The sequence below is a fragment of the Pelodiscus sinensis genome, chromosome Z (genome assembly GCF_052426305.1).
Source record: "Pelodiscus sinensis isolate ZL-2025 chromosome Z, ASM5242630v1, whole genome shotgun sequence".
NCBI classification, from domain to species: Eukaryota; Metazoa; Chordata; order Testudines; family Trionychidae; genus Pelodiscus; species Pelodiscus sinensis.
Genome location: NC_143085.1, coordinates 29,667,984 through 29,687,104, shown reverse-complemented (window position 1 = coordinate 29,687,104; position 19,121 = coordinate 29,667,984). Strand labels below are relative to the sequence as shown.

General features: G+C 48.0%; 2 protein-coding genes across 3 annotated transcripts in view; both read right to left on the bottom strand.

Moving 5' to 3' along the window:
* Window positions 1–19,121, bottom strand: part of ABCB9 (ATP binding cassette subfamily B member 9) — a 43,095-nt gene that overhangs the window by 22,206 nt on the left and 1,768 nt on the right. For both annotated transcript variants that reach the window (XM_075898583.2, XM_075898584.2), the window contains exons 2-5: window positions 5,588–6,289; window positions 5,172–5,286; window positions 3,938–4,068; window positions 2,939–3,144 (exon numbers count right to left, since the gene is read on the bottom strand). In XM_075898583.2, the coding sequence (XP_075754698.1) occupies window positions 2,939–3,144; window positions 3,938–4,068; window positions 5,172–5,286; window positions 5,588–6,209 (1,074 nt within the window). In that variant the 5' untranslated portion in view covers window positions 6,210–6,289. The remainder of the gene's footprint in view (window positions 1–2,938; window positions 3,145–3,937; window positions 4,069–5,171; window positions 5,287–5,587; window positions 6,290–19,121) is intronic.
* Window positions 7,057–17,285, bottom strand: LOC149520720 (general transcription factor II-I repeat domain-containing protein 2A-like). The gene is made up of 5 exons (XM_089775328.1): window positions 17,199–17,285; window positions 15,405–15,542; window positions 10,095–10,246; window positions 9,353–9,988; window positions 7,057–7,138 (listed from the first exon to the last, which is right to left on the bottom strand). The coding sequence occupies exons 1-5, from the start codon at window positions 17,283–17,285 to the stop codon at window positions 7,057–7,059; spliced, it is 1,095 nt and encodes a 364-aa protein (XP_089631454.1).

The window sequence follows — 19,121 nt, the reverse complement described above, 5'->3', positions numbered from 1 at the left end:
CCTGTAAGCTGAGCACTTGGGGGCCACTCACGAGAGATTCAAATGTCCCTCAGCTCATTAGCAGTGCGCCCACAGCTCCCACAGCCAGCAGCCTGTGTTTCTAATGGTGATGCACATCCAAATATGCCTGAAGTGTGCATAACATTTATTCCACCCACAGAGGGGAAAAAAAATAGAACATTGCTTGGGAGCCACATTTGCAACCCCCATTAACCAAAAGGGAAACATGACTAATGCATGCCCTTCATACAGGGGCAATGCATGGGAGGCATATGCACTCCCAAAGGCCGTGAGCAGGAGGCATAGGGTCAGGCTTTAGTGGGTGGCCTGGCTCTGGCAGCCAGGGATCGTCCCTGACTCATCAGCAGTAGTGGAGGAAAGTAGAGCGACATGGCTCTGACTTGCTCTGGTCCCCCAAGTCACGGGAAAAGGCAGGATCACTCCTGCACTCATTGGTGGGAAGCAGAGTGATGTGGCTCGGAATGAGGGGAGCAGAATACACAGGCAAGTGGGGAGGGGGGGAGAAGAGAGCTCAACCAATGTTCCCCTTTTCCATCTGTGTGCAGAATAATTTTTTCTGTGCACTGAGACATGTGCAAATGTGTACACCAAAAGAATCACAAAACCTAGCTGTGGGCACTCTGTTAATCAGTTGAGTGGCATTTGAATGACTCCTGAGCAGCCGCAGGAGCATGCAATTTACAGAGTAAACTGGGCCAACACCTGCTGCTGGCACCAGACCCTTGGCCCTGACGAAGGAGGCAACAGTCCCACTAGTTCTTTGAGCCACATCACTCAGGTGAGGGATGGGAAGAAGCCAGGGCAGGGGAAGGGCTGTCCCATTCCTCCCCCAGGGAGGAATATGTGATTCCCCTCCCGCATCAGTAGTTGCCCCTTCCTTACACACACACACTAAATATATTACTATAAATATAACCAAATATTCATAAAATGTTCAAATAAATGTTCAATACAACAAAAACTAGGTTTAGCTAACTTAATTCTTGCATGGGGGGTTCAGAATGTGGGAGGCTGGGGCAGAAGATTGGGGTATGGGAGGGCGTGAGGGCTCTGACTGGGGATGTGGCTTCTGGGCTGGGTTAGGAGGAGGGGGGATCCTGGTTTCAGCCATGGGATTTGGATAGAAAGAGGGGGCTGTGGGCAGGAGGCTGGTGTGGGTGTGCAAGGTCCTTGTCTACCATGGCACCCTGCCACTTCTGAAAGCATCAGGCACCGGGAGGGGAGAAGACTGCAAGTGGCCCCACATGTTGCCCTTGCCTGCAGGCCCTGCCCCTGCAGCTCTCACGGGCCACACTTCCTGGCGAGCGGGAGTTGGGGTGGTGCCAGCAGGCGAGGGCATCATGTGGACAAAGTGCCAATTTCCCCTGATCATCACGCAGCTCCAGTCCAGCGGGGGGAAGGAAAGGGAGTGAAGAGGACTGGAGGGGGGAGAGGGAAGGAACACCATGCAGGAGTTTTAGTAGCTGTAGTCCAGCCCTGGGCTGCAGCCCCTAAAACGCCTGCATTTATCTGGCTCTGCTTTCTCCAGGAATGCTGTGAATCAGCTATTCACAGCTCTCAGGGTGGGAGCTTTAAAGAGCTGCAGGCTATATCACAAAGAGCCACACACAGCTTGCAAGACATGGACTAAGGATCCCTGTTCTCTAGACCAGGGGTTCTCAAACTTGTGATACCACAACCCCCACCCCAGTTGCTTGCGAGCCCCCGGGGGGTCGGGGCCCAAAGTTTGAGAAATGCTGCTCTAGACCAACAGTTCCCAACCTGCGGTCTGCAGACCCCTGGTCCTCTGCAACAGTACTGCAGGGGGTCAGTGGAAAATTTTTAAAAAAAATCCCCTTACCCCTACTTTTATTTTCATTTCTTTCTCTTTCTGTACTTTTCTTTTTTTCTCTCTCAAAAAGGGGGAGGTCCACGAAATTTTAATAGATTGAAAAGGGATCTGTATGCTCGAAAAAGTTGGGAACCACTGTTCTAGACCGCTGTTTCTCAACCAGTGGTACGAGTACCCTTAGGGATACTTGAGAGAAGACTGGGGGTACGGGATGGGGGGAAGGGGAAGGAGTTAACTGAAATTTGGAGAAAACTGAATTTTTGTTTTAAGTTTTACAGCATTTTATTATTTTTGTATTTTTTACACCCCAAAGTTTTATCACATGCTTGGCTATGATTACGTTGTTTAAACAAATGTATTGCAATGGTAGAAAAAAATTGTACCCTCCCCTGCTACAGCATCCCTGATGCGCCTGGCCTCCTTCCACCCAGCCATCCTGACCCTTTGGAGCTGAAGCTGGTCTTAGGCACTTGAAAAGCAAGGGAGTGTTTGGGGTCGTGGGCTACCATCAGGCCTGCGGACGGCAGGAAGCAAAGGGGCCTGAGGTTCTGGCTGACACTGCCACAATAGCAGCGGTGTCAGGGCTTGGAGCCCTGGGTCCTTTAAAATCGCTGCAGAAGCGCCACTGCAGCACTGTGGGTGGCTCTTAGGGGTGGTTGGTGAGGCAGGGGTGCCACATGGCATGCTCCAAGCAGCACTGAGGGGTCAGGCACTGCAGAGGACCAGCTGCTCTTGGCCTCACACCTTCCACCTGAGGCACTGTGCATGGTGCTCTCCCCCCCCCCCCCCTCGACCTTACCCAGGAGCCTGGCATGGCTATTGGTTCCCCAGGCCACCTAACCTTACAGGCAGGCCTGATCTCTGCTCTTGGCAGCAACACTGGAGGGGAGGCAGTTTACTCGCTGCTCACCCCTTATATCTCCCTACAGTAAGGGCAAAGGAGGAAGAAGCAGCCAGAGCCCAGCCTAGTCTCAAGTCACAAAGCCAGCCTTGCTCTTAGAGGTTGCTAAGCCCATGGAAGAGTCCTGCTTTGTAGGGGAGGCAGAGGGACTTGTCATAAATTAAAGGCCTGAGCAATACGCTTGCCTTGTAATATTTCCCATAGAGGTCAGACACCAGCATGATGATAGGGAAGCCCATGAAGGTCACCAGAGAAAGCTGCCACGACAGGCTGAACATGAAGACAATCACGCCCGTTGCCTTGACCCCATTGCGTAGGAAGATGTTAATGTTCTGGGACACTAGGTCACTCACTATCGTTGTGTCCGAGGTCAGCCGGGAGATGATGTCCCCTGCAAGGCAGGCAAAGGGAACAGAGTAGAGAACTCATCAGTGTTTCAGGAATCACAACTCCATACCTGCACAGTCAGAGAGTGACTGCATGTGCTGTGAGTCTAACTCGAGGAGCAAGAGGAATTGAGAAAGAAATGTGCATAGATCAAGGACTTGGGGGATGCAGCCATTCTTGAAGAGTGGTGGACAGTGTTTCCTGTAAGTTGTGCACTTGTGCGGCCACTCAGGAGATATTGCAACGTCGTCCAGTTGATTAGCAAAACACCCACAGCTCGATTTTGTGTTTCTGCCAGTGGTACACATTTGCACATGCCTTGGTGCACAAAACAAAAAATTTATTCCACATAGGGATGGAAAAAATCTGCACATGCATGAAAAAGATCAGAGGGAACATTGGTCACAGACCCTTTCAGATCTAGGCTCCCAGTTCAAATCCCCTTCAGGTGAATAGTGACAGCTGTTACCACTCACTGGCAGTTTGATGGGTATATTGAAACAAGTTTGTCAGGTCTCAGTCAAGGTGAGAACACCACAAAAGTTTAGCAGGGCCCAAGTGAGAAATGGGCCACAGACACTGAACCATTCTGACATTCCACAAATCCGGGCATTTTGCTGGCTGTAAATGTCTGGAGGACGTTTGTCTGCCACCGAACATACTTACAGCCTCATATCTTGAGAAACAAAGTAAACGTGGAGTCGCAAGCACTCTTGCCTGCCAGAGATTATCATTCCACAAGGATTAGACTGAAATGCTGAAAGAGAGACTTATCTCCTGAATGGAGAGAAACCAACCTGTGCGATTCTCATCAAAGAAACTTGTCTCTTGAACAACCAGTGACTTGAAGAGGCAGTTGCGGAGTCGAATATTCAGTCTGGCAAATATGAGTGTAAAAATGCCACCCCGGATACCTGCAGCAAATGAGCTAATTGCAGATAAGAGACGTTAAATAACGATGTTCATAACATCCACTCCTTAGCACATCCAAGACAGACATATCAAAACAGGGGCCCCATGATAATACTTTGTACTGACCATGCCTTTCATTCAAGGATCTCAAAGAGCTGCTCAGACAACAAATTTAGCCTGACAACACCCTCCACCCCCAAGATGAATTGCATTATCCCATCTTTACAGATCGGGAAAAAGTGCAAAACTGGCCTGCCACATCAGCGACATTCTCAGATATGTGCTACTGCTATTAGACAACACTTCTACTGTATATTAACACCCAGCATCCTGTTTTAGACAACACCCATCTGTCAGGCATAGAAACAAAACACTTGAGCAAGAAACTTGTGTTACAAAACCCAGAATCAGGCTGATTTAACCCAGCTCTCATACAAACTAATGTTAAGCAAAAAACAAAACAAAACCCCTTTCAGTTGAGGCCTAGCCCCTTTCAGTTTCAGATGGAAACTATGAAAAACTCCATGTAATTTCTACTGGAAAGCAGGGTGCATATGGCCATTTTAGTCTAGAGCTCATTCACCCCTGAACTCCACCTGACCAAGGTTCGTTTTGGTTAACACAGCTTTGTGGCCCTACGGCTATCAAGTTGTATCTGCCAGTTTTGTGCAACTGTCAACAGGGAAGACTCAAGGATGGGCCAAAACTCTGAATCTCCCTGTCCGCAGCAGGACATTTGAAAAATAAAACAATCAAGTTTTTAAGATGTTTCTTTCGCTGCTCCCTCTTAAGTCTGTAAAAACTGTAACAAAGTCGTGGCCATCTAAGGCTTCATAGCTGTCATTCTGCTGCCACACCGTGGGCACTCGGAACGGTGCAGAAGGAGAAGGAATCTTCTCTACCTCTTGGTCCACAAAGACAACCCCTGCTAGCTGAGCCAAAGGAGAATGTGGTTAGCAACTTAGCCCATGCAACACATGGCTGAGAAGTTCCTAATCCATCAAGCAGAGGGGCTGTGGCTCATAATTGCTAGCCTGCTCATAACAATACTATGAAAAATTTAAACCCCAACATAATAAACTTCTGATAATTTTTGCATCAGTTATCTCTTGCAGTTACCTTCCTATAGCAAGAAGCGACATAATCACCACTGCAGTGGAGAACTGATCCATGCTTTTTTGGATGACTATTCCATCAATCGCCAGGCCAGTATAATAAGGAAGGAATGTTTCTCCTGTATGGGAGAAGCATAAAAGAAGAGGGAATAGAACAAGGGGCAAGGTTTTAAACACAGAGCTATGGGGTAAAGCAAATGTTAGCAGTGGAGTTGAATTGGTTTCTGGGAACCATAAGATCTTTTGAAGGTGTTTCCAGCCTTGATAATCTAGGTTTGAGACAAAGATTAAGAGGCTGTTTTTTAAACCAAATATTTGGATTTCATCAGGGTGGATAGGTGTGTTTTTTATAGAACTGATATTAAGAGAAAACATGGAATTTGGATCTTGGCACTGTCCCTTTAAGGTCTGTTCACTCACCCAAAGCAGCAATCAGGAGGAAGAAGGTGGCTATTCCAAGGAAGAGCGCATCTGGTTTGGTATAAGACAGCAGCTTATGGATAGTGGCTCCTGACGCCTCTTCCCTCTTTTCCTGCGCAGTCACAGGGCAGTCACATATCTCCTCGGCTTCTGCCCTGGACTCTGAACTGACCCCCAAGGTCTCCCTGGAGGATGTCACGGAAGATAGCAGCTGCCATAGGCAGAAAGTTGCAGCCAGCGACACATACGTCCATGCAAACATGCTCCAAAACCAGGGGTCTTTAATGGTCTTCCTTACCTCCGAGTAGAGCAGCAGTTTGACCAGAGCATAAATCCCCACTAGCAGGCAGACCAAGGTGATGAAGGTCCGGGATGCTTTCAGACATCTGGGGCCATAGGTTGAATTCTTGGCAACCCCAATGGCAATGCCAAGCAGAAAACAGCTCCTATACAGACATGCTCCCCAGAGGTCCAACGTGGAATTAAAGACATTGAAGTGCTTCAGATCCTGGACAATGTCCTGGCCGCTGTGGCTGTGCACATAGAGCAGCGTGGTCACAAGCATGTCCACACCGATGAACGTGAGGGTGCTAGCCACAGCCTTCCAGACTCTCATCTTCATCTGACTCTTGGGTGAGATAGATTGCAGTTTGAGGCAGTGAAACCCCTAGTTCAAGGTAAAAGCTTCCATGTTTGTTCTTCCTGGGAAGGGGAAAAGGAACAACATGAGAGTATGAATTACTTTTATGAAATGGTATAGAGGGGAACAGGGCCCTGTGGAGCATAAGGAGGTAAAAGGGTAACTGGTTACCTGGAGAGCACTGCCTTACCAGCATGCTTACCAGGGTAACTGGTTAACCGGCACCTCTTGGCTGGGACCACCACCCTACACATAAAGGGATGCTCCAGTGGCTGCCTGCTGAGAGCGCGCCACAGTGGGCCAGTTAATGGGTTAAACATTATAAATGGGGTTTTACATCCCTAGCGGAGCATTGTGCTTTTGTTTCATGTGTGAGCTCTGGCCCTCTCTGATTGGGGAGATCTACCAGATCTTCCCTCACCTCCCAAATCAGGTTATCCCAGGGCACTGGCAGCATGAGTGACCACAGCTGTACAATACAGCTTCTTGCGGGCCTGAGTTTGAGCCTGCTTAGGGCCTGGAATTATTTCTAGGCTGCAGGTAGCATCCTGGGATCAGGAGCAGCCCGAGGTGGGCTGTGGCAGCTGGTGCCCCAGGCGGAAGGCGCAATCGGCTGCACGGCCGTCAATAGGCCATCAATGGGGTGATGTCATCATCGGGCGCCCCGGGCGCCCCGTGATGTCAGCATCGGGCACCGTTGAAGGCGGCGCCCTAGGCGACAGCCGAGTTGGCCTATAGTCGCAGGCTGCCCCTGCCTGGGATGTTTTCAGCTACTCTCTGCAGTTCTGGATCAGCTCAATTCTCAACACCATGAAGTTAACAACAGGCTTTAGAAGATTCCCCAGAACATGATTTCAAGCCCATTGTTCTGCAATGCCTCTGCAATGCCTCTCCATTTCTCCCCAGGAACACTGTGGGGTAAAGGGAAACCATCAAGTTGGCATGCACCATTCCAAATCCGCCCGCCCTGTCAAAACTAAATTTATTCATGTTTCTTGGACAGATCAGGTCCCTGAAGCCAGAGCTGCTGCATTCTAAGACCCAGGGGACAATCAGCTCTCTGAACACAAGGTGGGTGAGCAAGAGGGAGTGTTGACCCACACCTCTGCTACGAGCCCCCACTGCAAACCAGCAAAAAAGAGGTCCAAGCTCTTTGCACACACACAAAAAGAGCTTTTTCCTATGATTCAGAAGGGGTTTGCCGCAAGAGGCAGAAGCAGATGGTGGTGATTAGGAATCAGACAGATGGACAGATCTCAGTTTCTAGACACTGAAAAAGTCACTCCACCCAACACTGAGGGTTACCAGATGGTTTCAACAAAAATATCCAACAGACTTGACAATACATCACAGCCTACATTACATCATATTTAGAAAATACCAGACATTTATATTTTCCCAATTTGTTTCCCCGAACAGAAAGCTCAAATACTGGTCTGTCCAGTTCAAAACCAAACAGCTGGCAACCCACCAACACCCATGGCTGGTTATTGTCCAGGGCAGTATGGAAGTGTAAGGTGTATCAACGTGATAATGCAGTAGCGAGCAAACAAAAGGAAAGATAGAAAAACTGCTTGAGGGTGCCAGCAGCCCACAGATTATGTAAGCAATGACAGGGCACTTATCTGGCCCTTTTTATTTCACTCCTGCTTTCCAAAGGAATGCAGAGAACATTATTCCCATTTTACAGATGGGCACTCGGGCCAAAAATATTTTCTTCCCTTGGTTACTAATAGTACACTAGCTTCAAATCAGGCAGCACCTAAAAAGTCTATTCTACTTTCATTACTGATGCTGTATTAGTCTGTAACTTTAAAAAAAGAAGCAGCTTAAATAATGAGTGGTCCTGTAGCACTTTAGAGACTGTCTCTATTTGTGTTAGTTTCTGATGTGCTACAGGACTACTCTTAGTTTAAGATTTTTTTAAAAATTCAGATGCTGTTTATTCTTGGTGCTTCTCAATGAAAATAAATGGGTAAGATCCAGTGTGACCCTGCTCGCTCCTGTCCTTGGTTTCATTCCTTGAGGGTCCTGCATTACCCAAACTTGCGGTAGCAACAGTGGCAGCCAGGTGCCCTGGGCCCCTTGCAATTATCAAGCCCTGGAGCAATTACCCCCTTGTCCACTGTCGAAGGGTCTGCTTTGCTGTGATATCAGACTAGCAAATTTACCCTACAAGTGAACTCAGCTATGAATAGAGTTGCCAGATGGTTTAGCCAAAAATACTGAACACCTTCCCCCCCCCAAAAAAAACGAAGAAAAAATTCTGTTGAGGAAAAAAAAGGGGGAGACGAAAGTTGTTGAGCATAAAAAAAAAAAAAAAAAAAAAAAAGGACTCCGAGAGTTATTAAGCAAAAAAAGTTTACAAAATTTAAAAAATTAAAAAAACAGCATGGACTCTTTAAAACAGTGGTATCCAACCTTTTTACACCCAAGATCACTTTAAGTCTCAGAACAGGCGAAGATCTACCGCCCCGCCCCTTCCTTGAAGCCCCGCCCTCTCTATTCTCCCAGCCCATACACTCTGTTAAACAGTTTATTTTTAAATTATGCAATATATAAAATTAAAATAACGTTTATAGTTATGAAATAAATGGTCTGTTTTTAATTCATGCTATTTAAATGTCACATGAAGCATTTACAATTATACATTTTGTTCTCTGCTATTTTGTAAATCTAAAATCAAGTATTGATAATTATATATTTTTTCCTCCAATAACAAAGTCTCAGTGTGACACCTGTGACTGAACAGTATGTGCCAGTGTCTTGAAGTCTGGGTTGTAGTCTGAGATTGCTAGTCGTTTACAGTCCATCAGATGGGCATCTGTGAGGCGGGTGCAATACATGGACTTGATTATCTTTACTTGGGAAAATGCTGTGTCTCAGAGGTATGTGGAGCCAAAGTAGCCTTCACTTTGAAAGCACAAGATGACAGAAGTGGATATTTTTCTCTGTTTACCATTCTCCAAAAATCACTATCCCTTGCTCTGACTTTCAGTTCAATATCATTTTGCATAGTAATTATCTCCTTATTAAGTCCATTGCTTTGTAAATGAAACACCTGATGAAATTCTGTAGCCAAGCCGCGAATGTCTTCTCTTTGAAGGAATGGATTTAAGACAAACGTGACAATTGGTTCCATCACATCTAATTCCTGAAATCTCCTGTTGAATTCGTCTGCTAATTTCTTCAGGTATGCACAGAAGTTTTCTGGGTGGAACCATTTTTCTTTCTCATTAATTTTTTCTAGTATTCCCCCCAAACTTGGGAAGTCATACAGTGTTTTATTCTCTAATTCAGAGGACCATAGGCCCAGTTTCAATTTGAATGCATTCACAACACTGAGCACATGTGCTAAGTCTCTGTCCTTTCCCTGAAGTTCATAGTTCAACTCATTCAGTTTTGATGTCATATCTGTAAGGAACCCAAGGTCCAGCAACCGTGCACTATCTGACAGCTCACTGTACACTTCATTCCTTGATTTAAGAAAAGTGTTAATTTCAGGCATCAGCTCTAAAAATCTTTGCAGGACCTTTCCTCGACTTAACCACCTCACATCAGCGTGGAGAATTAGTTCACCATAGGCAGCATCCAGTTCGTTGAGTAAGGATTTAAACAGGCGATGCTGAAGGGATCGAATTGAGTTTACAATCTTAACAACTACTTTCATTATATGAGAGAAGTTCATAACTTTACTTGCTAATACTTGCTGATGGATTATATAGTGATAATTGACAAAAGAAGGGAAATCAGGATCATTCCTGCAACATGCAACAAAGCCTGCATTTGCACCAAGCATGGCTGGTGCACCATCTGTTGTGATGGAAACCAATTTCTTGATTGGAATGTTTTTCCTCAAGCACATACCTTTTGAATGTGTTGTATATATCGTCACCTCTTGTTCTCTCTTTAAGGGGCAAAAGGATGAGAAGATCCTCTTTAATTGTCATATCCTTAAAAACCATACACACAAAAATAATCACCTGGACAGTGTCAGTCATGTCAATAGATTCATCAAACTACAGTGAGAAGCATTTGCAGTCCTTCAGGTCTTGCTGTAATTGCTGAAAGACGTCTTCTGACAAAGATTCCACTCTTCTTGCTACTGTGGAAGCACCAAGTGACACGCCCTGGATCGCTGTCATTATTTCTTCTTTGTTTTTAAAATCTTTTAATAAAGAGTCAGCTGCCACAATCATTGCTTCTTTAATTATTTCGCCATCTGTGAATGATTTCTTATGTTTTGCCAGCAAATGGCAAATACGAAATGATGCTTCAGTGCAGGCCATCCCTTTTGCTGCTGGTTTAAAAAATAATGACTGTCGAGCTTTTAAAATGGCCTTCAGTTCATTAACTTTCTTTGTACGTAGCATGCTGTTCAAGGGAAAACTATCCTTGAATTTACTATGTACTGTTGCGTGGTGTTGTTCCAAATTGCTCCTTTTACTTAATGATAAACTTTGATGACATATCAAGCATGTGCTCTTATCTTTTATATTTGTGAACAGAATTTCATTTTCCCATTCTACGTGGAAGTTGTACATTTTTTATTTGTTACATGGCCTAGGTTTGCCATTCATGTTTATCGCCAGCCAGGGAGATAGAGCTAAAATAAAAAGCAAGATAGCACTAAACTACCAAATGTGTGATATTTGTGTTTTGGTACAGTGTGGTGATATTATTGTCATGGACAGACCCAACACAGCTTTTACAGCTGTTTGGATTTAGAATTTAAAATTTTCATGATTTATTTGTGCATACTAGTCAGTGTAGTCTGCTGGAGCTGGAACCCAGCAGGGACAGCTTCACCGGGCCCCAGGCCTTTCGTAGGACCCCGCCAGACCCAGTTAGAATCATAGCTGTGGTCAGTGATGGATACACTCAAGACACCACAGGTCACTATGAGGGCCTCTCCAGGCTTTACCGTCACTGGGCTGGACGGGACCAGCTACACCTGGCCTGGGAGAGGACAGGGAAAGGAAAAGCAGCAAAGGTTCCATTCTCATTACCAGGCACTGAGGAAAACTCCCCAGAAGGCAGGGCTGGGCAGGTTTATGTCTGGGGAGAGACTGAGGCTCCTAGAATATGGCACAGAGAGGAAGCTGCCTGGCCACTTGGCTGTGGCATTCAGCTGCCCCACTCCACCTGATGGGGTGGCTTCTCCTCTGTCAGCCCATGTGGAGCATGGTGCATCTGGGCTGAACACAATAGCCTCCCCACGAACTGAAATTAAGGGGATTGTTCAAATTTACAAGGGCTGCGGGGATCAGGGCCGATGAGCGGTGAGACCGTGAGGGTGAAGGTGGGCTGTATGGCATCATAGCTCACAAAACTGGGGGGTGCTGGAGAAATTCAGGGGGATATACACCCCACATGGAGGTAGGGGAAATCCCTGGCTGATTGCCATGGCCAACCAGCTTCCCCTTTTCACCAGCCCACCTGGAGCTGGTGCACCCTAGCTGAACGCCATAGCCAGCTGGCTGGGCAGCCCCTTCGCTTCGCTCTAGCCCAGCTGCCCTGCACTCAGCCCAGGGAGGCTGTGTTCCCGGGCTGAGCGCAGGTCAGCCAGGCGGGAGCGAAGAGAAGCGGCTGCCCAGTCACCTGGGCATAGCGCTCAGCCAGGGTGCACCAGCTCCAGGTGGGCTGGTGCAGAGGGGAAGCTGCCTGGCCAGCTGGCTGTGGCGTTCAGCCCGGAGGAGGCTGAACCGTGCTCCAGCTGATCGGGCGGCTTCCCCTCTGCGCCTGCCCACGTGGAGCTTGGTGCACCCTGAGTGCCACGGCCAGCTGGCCGGGAAGCCGCTTCTCTTCGCTCCCGCCCGGCTGCCCTGCGCTCAGCCCGGGAAGCTTGATCCAGCACAGCTGGAGCTAGACGCAGCCTCCTTGGGCTGAGCGCAGGGCAGCCGAGCTGGAGGGAAGAGAAGTGGCTGCCCGGCCAGCTGGCCATGGTGCTTAGCCAGGGTGCACCAAGCTCCACGTAGGCAGGCACAGAGGAGAAGCCGCTGATCAGCTGGAGCATGGGGCAGTCTCTTTCAGCTGAAAGCCACAGTCAGCTGGCTGGGGTGTTTCAGCCCTCCTGACCTCCCAGCTCCCACCATTCCTCGCAGCTACTCACTGTGTTGTTGCTCGGTGAGTAGCTGCTCCTCGAATGAGGAAATCTAATGTAAATGTACTGCGCAGGTGTGCAGTTCAGAGAGGGCTCAAGAGCTACTTTTAGAGCCCCTGAGATCTTAGAGCCCCTGAGACCACGGCTTTAAGACATGCCTTTGAGGCTTTTTGCTGGTGGCCTGCTCCAAGACAGAAGACAGCTCTCTACAGAACCAGGTAAGTGGGGGGAGGAGCTGCGGTAAGGGAGGCGAGGGCTGGGCCCAGTTGCTGAGTGTGTGTAGGGTTGCCAGGTGTCCAGTATTTTTGCCTCCTAGCTGGCTCCAATTCCCCACTCTAGAGACAGTGGGGAGTTTGGGGAGGAGGGAGGGAGTGAGTAGTAAATACTTCACTCAACTACCTGATAAGTTTATACTACTTGACTACTTGCTAACATCCCTAGTGCAGGGACCAGACCCTTCCCTTGCCAGTCCCCTCACCAGCTACTGGCTGGCTCCTTGCCCCTCCTGCCAAAAAAATTTTGGGGGAAATGTACCTCCTATGTGTCACCTGTCTGCTGAAATGCTTGGTAAAGACAGAAGATATTGAACTGAAAATGAATGAGCCAAGACTGGAGCGTCCAATATTTGGCTAATTAGTGGACAAAATAATGAGGACCTTGGCTACTCTGCCCACCATTCCTTCTGTGGGTCCTTAAAGAGAGAGACTCTGACAGGAAGGAAGAGAAAAGAACAGACAGAGTCTACTGGAGCAAGCTTCACCATCATGGCTGCCCCCTCCCACCTCACGTCCTGGCACCCCCATCCTTCTGTGTCTTGATTCTGAGAGACAGACTGACTGGATAAGGCCTGGAAGAGGGGCCCAGATCAGACTCCCTCTCTCTGCCTGCTCCAGCTGAATCCCAGATACTGCTTGGAATGAAATGGGATCGTACTTGAAGAGCAGCAAAAACAGCAGCATCAGCTCATCTCAATTCACTTCTCCTTCCCCCGCAGGCCAGTTATTACCATCTTTTACTACCACCCGGAGACTGTCAAGCAAGGGGCTTTTCCTCCTAAAAACTCTCACTAGCTAAAGGGAATGAATCATGTTGTTCAAACGAAAGCCTCAGGAATGCTTCACAGTTCAGAGACTGTATCTATTTTTCCTTTTCCGTACCTTTAACAAAAGGTTAAAACGTGGAATGGCATCTTTGCCATGGTGCTAAGCAGCGGAGATCTCTCCAGGGAAGCAGACATCCTCCAAGGGTCCCTGGGCACAATGTGTGTGTGGGGCAGAGTGTGCATGTGGGGGTGAGGGACAGGGAGAGTGGCTCTACGCTCCTGGAAGGGACAGGGCTACAGGAGGAAGGGGAAGAGCTAGGGCAGCTAACCCTTAGTGCTCCCTGGATGGTGGTGCACACCCTCCCTCCCAATCCTTCACAGCTGCACACATTGCACCACGCAGTGCTCTGGCAACAATTTAAAGGGCCCAGGGGCTGGCTCCTACATGGACCTCTTTGAATTACTGGGCCCTGGGGCAACTGCTCCCTTTGCCTTCTCCCCTCCTCCACTGTTGGCAAGTCTGGCTCTCTCTCTACCAGTTCTCAAACATGGTTTTAGGCTATTTAATATTGAACAGTGACTGAGTAAATATTCACCCCTTTGACTCATTCATTCTCATTATATGCCTCCCCCCAGCGGTCCTTATTATTTTCATTGTAAACCATGCAAAGAGTGTACCAAATTCAAAGGATAAATAAAGTAAATAAACCTTCTCATTTCAATGCTCTGTCCGTTGCCATGGAGATGGAACATGGCTACAGAACCTTCCCTAGCTATTGGGAGACATGGAACAATAGGGCAGCTTCATTCTCAGCATCCCAGCGTGTGTTCCGACATACTGGAGTCAGTCTTGGATTAGGTCTGACTTAGCTTGGCACCTTTCTGTTAAAGCTTGTAAAGGATGGGGAGTTTTGTCTAATAACATTTACCACATTGATAAGCAAACTGGTTTCAAAATCAGGGCCTACAATCGCTAACAAGGATGAAACCTAACAACCAGGAAAGATGCATCCCAGTGTAAGTGAGACAGGTGGAATAAATGTAGTCAAAAGGTCTGTGTTCTACATTAACAACATTTTTAAAAAAGGAGCAGAGGATTATAGACAGTGTTGGCAGCACTGTCTACCATTAAGGCTGCCCGTCCATAAAATCTGCACCAGATATTCCACATCATGTTAACTCATAAGAGTGAAACTGTATCTCTGTCCATATTGACACCATAAAATAAGGCATCTTGGTAAAGTGACCCACATAAATGGGCCTGTCACATCCTGCTATCCTGAAGCCTCTTAATTATTAACAAAGTTGGCCCACTAAACAGGCCAGCTCATTCAATGCGGCCGGCATGCATGTTAAGACTTCAAACATGCATGATGAATCAGTAAGAGAAACAGATGAGGCTACATCACACTGAGGGAACCTTCATTCATTATTTAGGTAAAGGTAGAAAGATTGGGATGGCTGGAAAGAAGACAGCTGATGGTAGCCATCTGATGGACTACTACAGAAGACATGGGTTTTGATTCCTGCACAGGATCTCATTTTTGAGAGCTAGAAGCAAAATGTTCAATTCCTGGAATTGAGCAACCTCCTTTTAAATGTTTAAAAATATTTAGACAGCACATCTTTAATGCCCACTCCAGTGTCTCTTCAGCAGAGCTAAGCAGGACTTAGTTTAAATAAATATAGAAGATTTTTTTAATGGTGGTGCCTGGACACAGACACATACTGTGGCTCTCTGACTTTCTAGTTCCTATACATCCTTTGCCATCTACCATCCCAACATCTTGGCCTGCATTAGGCAGGCTGACTACACCACTAGATTGCTGTGAAGACTTGCAAATTAGGAAGTGAAACACCGCAGTGACTGTCTGAAACACCGTAACATTATTGGAGTGTTTTCGCTCATTCCTGTAGAATAGAGCAGCTGTTAGTCTGATCTTCTTTAAAAAAGGGGTGGGCAGTTAAACAACTGCTCTGTTCACTCCAGAGGTAGCTGCATTTAGGTAGCAGATAAAATCAACCCTGTTACCTCAACTTTATATACTGTGTTTGTAAACACCTTGCCATAGTTCAGGGTGGAGGATACTAATTTGTTGATGATGAAGAAAAGCTGCATTTGGATGGTGCTACAACCATTTGTGTCTTCTTTGCTAAAGGATAAAGGTGTCTGGAGCAACAGAACAAAAATTCCAAAGGCCTCAAGAGAGCCACAAACCAGCTATTTACTTTCTAGCCTAAAATCTAACACTAGCCCCAAATGTTGTTAAACCCCAATCCTTTCCAGATTAAGACAAAAATTGTTTTTATGCAACAAGTGTCAAAACCCTTGAAGTTTCTGTCAGAGCTTTTCTATTAAAAATACTAATCCTGTAGTGGCAAACCAGTCCTCTCACCCTTTTTACAAAGGAACCAAGTGCCTTGAAATATTAGATTTCAAATAATCAAGAGAACAGGGCATTTCAGTCAGCCCTGTCCATAAGGACTCATTGCACAGTCTAGAAAACTCCTGAAGGATCAAACTACTCTCCCATACTGTGGAGTACAAAACGGGGTATAAGATAAAAGAATGAGGCTTCCCCCAAGACTGGATAACGAGAAACCCGAAGCTCAAACTCCCATGACAGAATGATATGAACATGCAGTAGGTGTTGCCAGTGTCAACTCGAGCCATTCTTGCACCCCGGTCAGCGGGCACGCGACCCACGCGCGACCCCCGCCCCCCGAGCGCATGGTGCCCCTTACAGCTGTAATCAGGCGCTGCGTGGCCCCCGCCCCTGGGCTGTAAAGGGCACTGTGCGCCTGGGGGCTGCGCGGCACCTGATTGCAGTTGTAAGGAGTGCTACACGCCTGAGGGCGGAGGCTGCACAGTGCCCCTTACAGCTGCAATCAGGCACCCCCCATAGGTTGGCGCCCAGAGCAGCTGCCTGGCTAGCTCCACACCTTAATCCAGCCCTGGGTGTTGCGAAGATACTCTCTATCGTAAAACATGTATTTATCGAAGCACAATGTGGCATGTTCAATTTAACACAAGTCACTGAATGTAACATAACACAGGGCTAGCTCTGGGCACTTCAAGGGTGGTATTATTCATTTGACATGACCCTTAAGAACTTGCGATCTGTTTTTAAAATCTCACTGCACAAATATGCATCACAGCACCTTCCCAGGGTGCTTTTAGTGCTGGTGCAGTAGATTGATCCAAAGACACACATTGTCTCAAGCTGCTACACAAAAATAAACATTCAATGTCCAATTTTCAAGCAAGCTCAACATCCTACAGCTCCCCATGTAGACACCTAATGCATTGCCAGAATTTCAAAGAGAACTTTAATTCGAAGCCTAAGTAAGAATGTTGCTCTTTTGAAATTCTGGTCCATGCTAAACATCTCTGGTTAACCATCTGGCTCCCCCTACTGGAATTGAAAGGAAAAGCACCACTGCAATGGAACTTGCTCTAATTTGTATTTACTTCATCCTAATGCAGCTCTGCACAGACTTTGCCCAGTTCTAACACTGCCAGAGAGAGAACAGGAATGATCAATCCACAGCTGGCAGATGAGGGATTTAAGGATTGTGCCTAGCACAATAGGCCCCCAATCACCATGGGGAGCTCTGGATGCTAGAACACACATAAATAATGAAGAGTAAATGATTTTACCAGGTAGACAGAACAAGGACCCTCGTAAGAGGTAGCATGACCATGCCCTGGGTTAGGGTAATCAGTGAGTGGAAGGCATTATGTTTGTGTGAGAACCTTCTATGCAGCTCTTGAGGGGGCACTGCAGTGCAGCCTTGTCTTGGATCCAAAGAGGCCGGGACACACCTTTCCTCTGATGAAGAACAACTGGTATGTTTGATGCCCACATGTTACAGACAGCGGCTTTGTACTGGAGGTCTCAGCCAATGTCATTGTTTATCATAGCAATTTATTATTCATTATATAATTCTCCAACAGCGTGTCTAGCTGGGGAAGTAGACCATTAGAGCTATAGTAGAATAGTTATTAAGGAAGAGTATAATTGTTCTTCTGCTTTAGCTGTATTGGTCAATTTCCTTGGGTAGACAAACCCTGAGACCAGTGGCATAGCCAGAAGGGTGCACTTGAGTGGGTCTCAACTTTGCATGAGTGGCAAGAATTGGGGATGAGGAAAAGTGTGACAGGAGGGTTCCCTCGCTGGAGTGGGATAAATCCTGGGGGTGGACTTGGATGTAAAACGGGTGGGCCATGGCTCATTCAGGCCCAGCAGCTATGCCTCTGACTCAGAGCAGCGTTTTTTTCAAAGACACAAGAGAGAATTAAGCAGCCAGCTCCCTGGGGCAGTGAGTGGAGTTGGCTACCTAACTACCCTTTGTGACTTTCAAGTCTCCCCCTAACTTATTTGATCTGTAGGTTGCTGTCCACTAAAAGCGCAGTGAGGGTCCCATACCTGCTGCTTGGGTCCTTTCCCATAGGAACTACTTATGAACCAGCCAGCTAGAACTGAAACTAGCAGAACAGCTTCCACATATTCTGGTGCCAGATCTCTGTCTACAGAGAAGGACTTTGAACCCCTCCAGACATTGACATCTGAGTAAATCTCTTGCTCCGTTTGATCTTTGCCGTTTTTTTGTACTAGCAGGTCTCAGGGCCCATAACAGCTCTGTCTAATCCTGACCAACTCCCCACTCAGCTTCCTATGGCAACAGCCTTTGTCATAAGCTTGGCATCAACAGCCTCTCAGGCTGGGACCCCCCCCAGAATCTCACTCCACTCAACCCTAGTGAGGAGGGTCTGGAATTCAAAGTGATCCCAATAGAGACATCATTGAAGTTAGGCTAGCCCTGCAACACGTGAGCCCTGTAGAATAATCCTTTATAAATGGTCCTGTTTTCCTGGGCAAAAAGTCTGATTATGCTCTCAGCAAGTATACAGGCAAGTATACAGACTTACGTCGGATCCGCACTTACAAACGGGGCTCTCTCGACCCAGAGCTCACAGGCAGCGGTCAGCCACCTGGACCTCCGGGGCGAGAAAAGCTGCTCTGGGTGCCCCTGGTCTGCTGGGGACCGTCTCCAGCAGACCAGGAGCATCGGGAGCAAAGCCGCAGCCCCGGCGGGTTTGCTCGCGGTGCACCTGGTCTGCTGGAGACGGTCCCCAGCAGACCAGGGGCACCGCGAGCAAACCCGTAGCCGTGGCGGGGTCCCACGCTTCTGAGGCTTTGCTCTGGCAAAGCCTCAGAAGCGCGGGACCCCGCCGCGGCTGCGGATTTGCTCCCAGTGCCCCTAGTCTGCTGGGGACCGTCTCCAGCAGACATGGGGCACCGGGAGCAAAGCGGGTCCCGTGCCAGAGCAAAGCCTCAGAGGCAAGGCACCCCGCCGCTGCAGCTTTGCTCCCCGTGTCCCTGGTCTGCTGGGGGGGGGGCGCAGCTAGTGTGACCCCCCCCCAGCAGACCAGGCTTTTGTTGTGGACCCTGGGGCAGAGCAGCTGGGGCGCTGCCAGTTGGTCCCGCAGCGCCGCTCTGGGCACTACTGGACCAACCCGGCAGCACCCCAGCTGCTCTGCCCCAGGCGTCCTGATTCAGCCACTGCTGGTCAGTTTCAGCAGCGGCTGAATCAGGATGCCTGGGGCAGAGCAGCTGGGGTGCTGCTGGGTTGGTCAGCACCCCAGCTGCTCTGCCCCAGGCGTCCCCAAGTCAGCCGTTGCTGAAACTGACCACCACTTACTACAGGAAGCCTGAGGCACAGTTGCCCTGCCCCGGGCTTCCTG

Excerpts from the sequence above, each read along its gene's own strand:
- LOC149520720 (XM_089775328.1), bottom strand. The coding sequence starts at position 17,285 with ATGACATTGGCTGAGACCTCCAGTACAAAGCCGCTGTCTGTAACATGT. Across the intron at positions 15,543-17,198 it reads TGTTCTTCATCAGAGGAAAG|ACACCTTTATCCTTTAGCAA; the intron begins GTGTGTCCCGGC and ends CTGTTGCTCCAG. Across the intron at positions 9,989-10,094 it reads ATATACAACACATTCAAAAG|GAATGATCCTGATTTCCCTT; the intron begins GTATGTGCTTGA and ends TGCATGTTGCAG.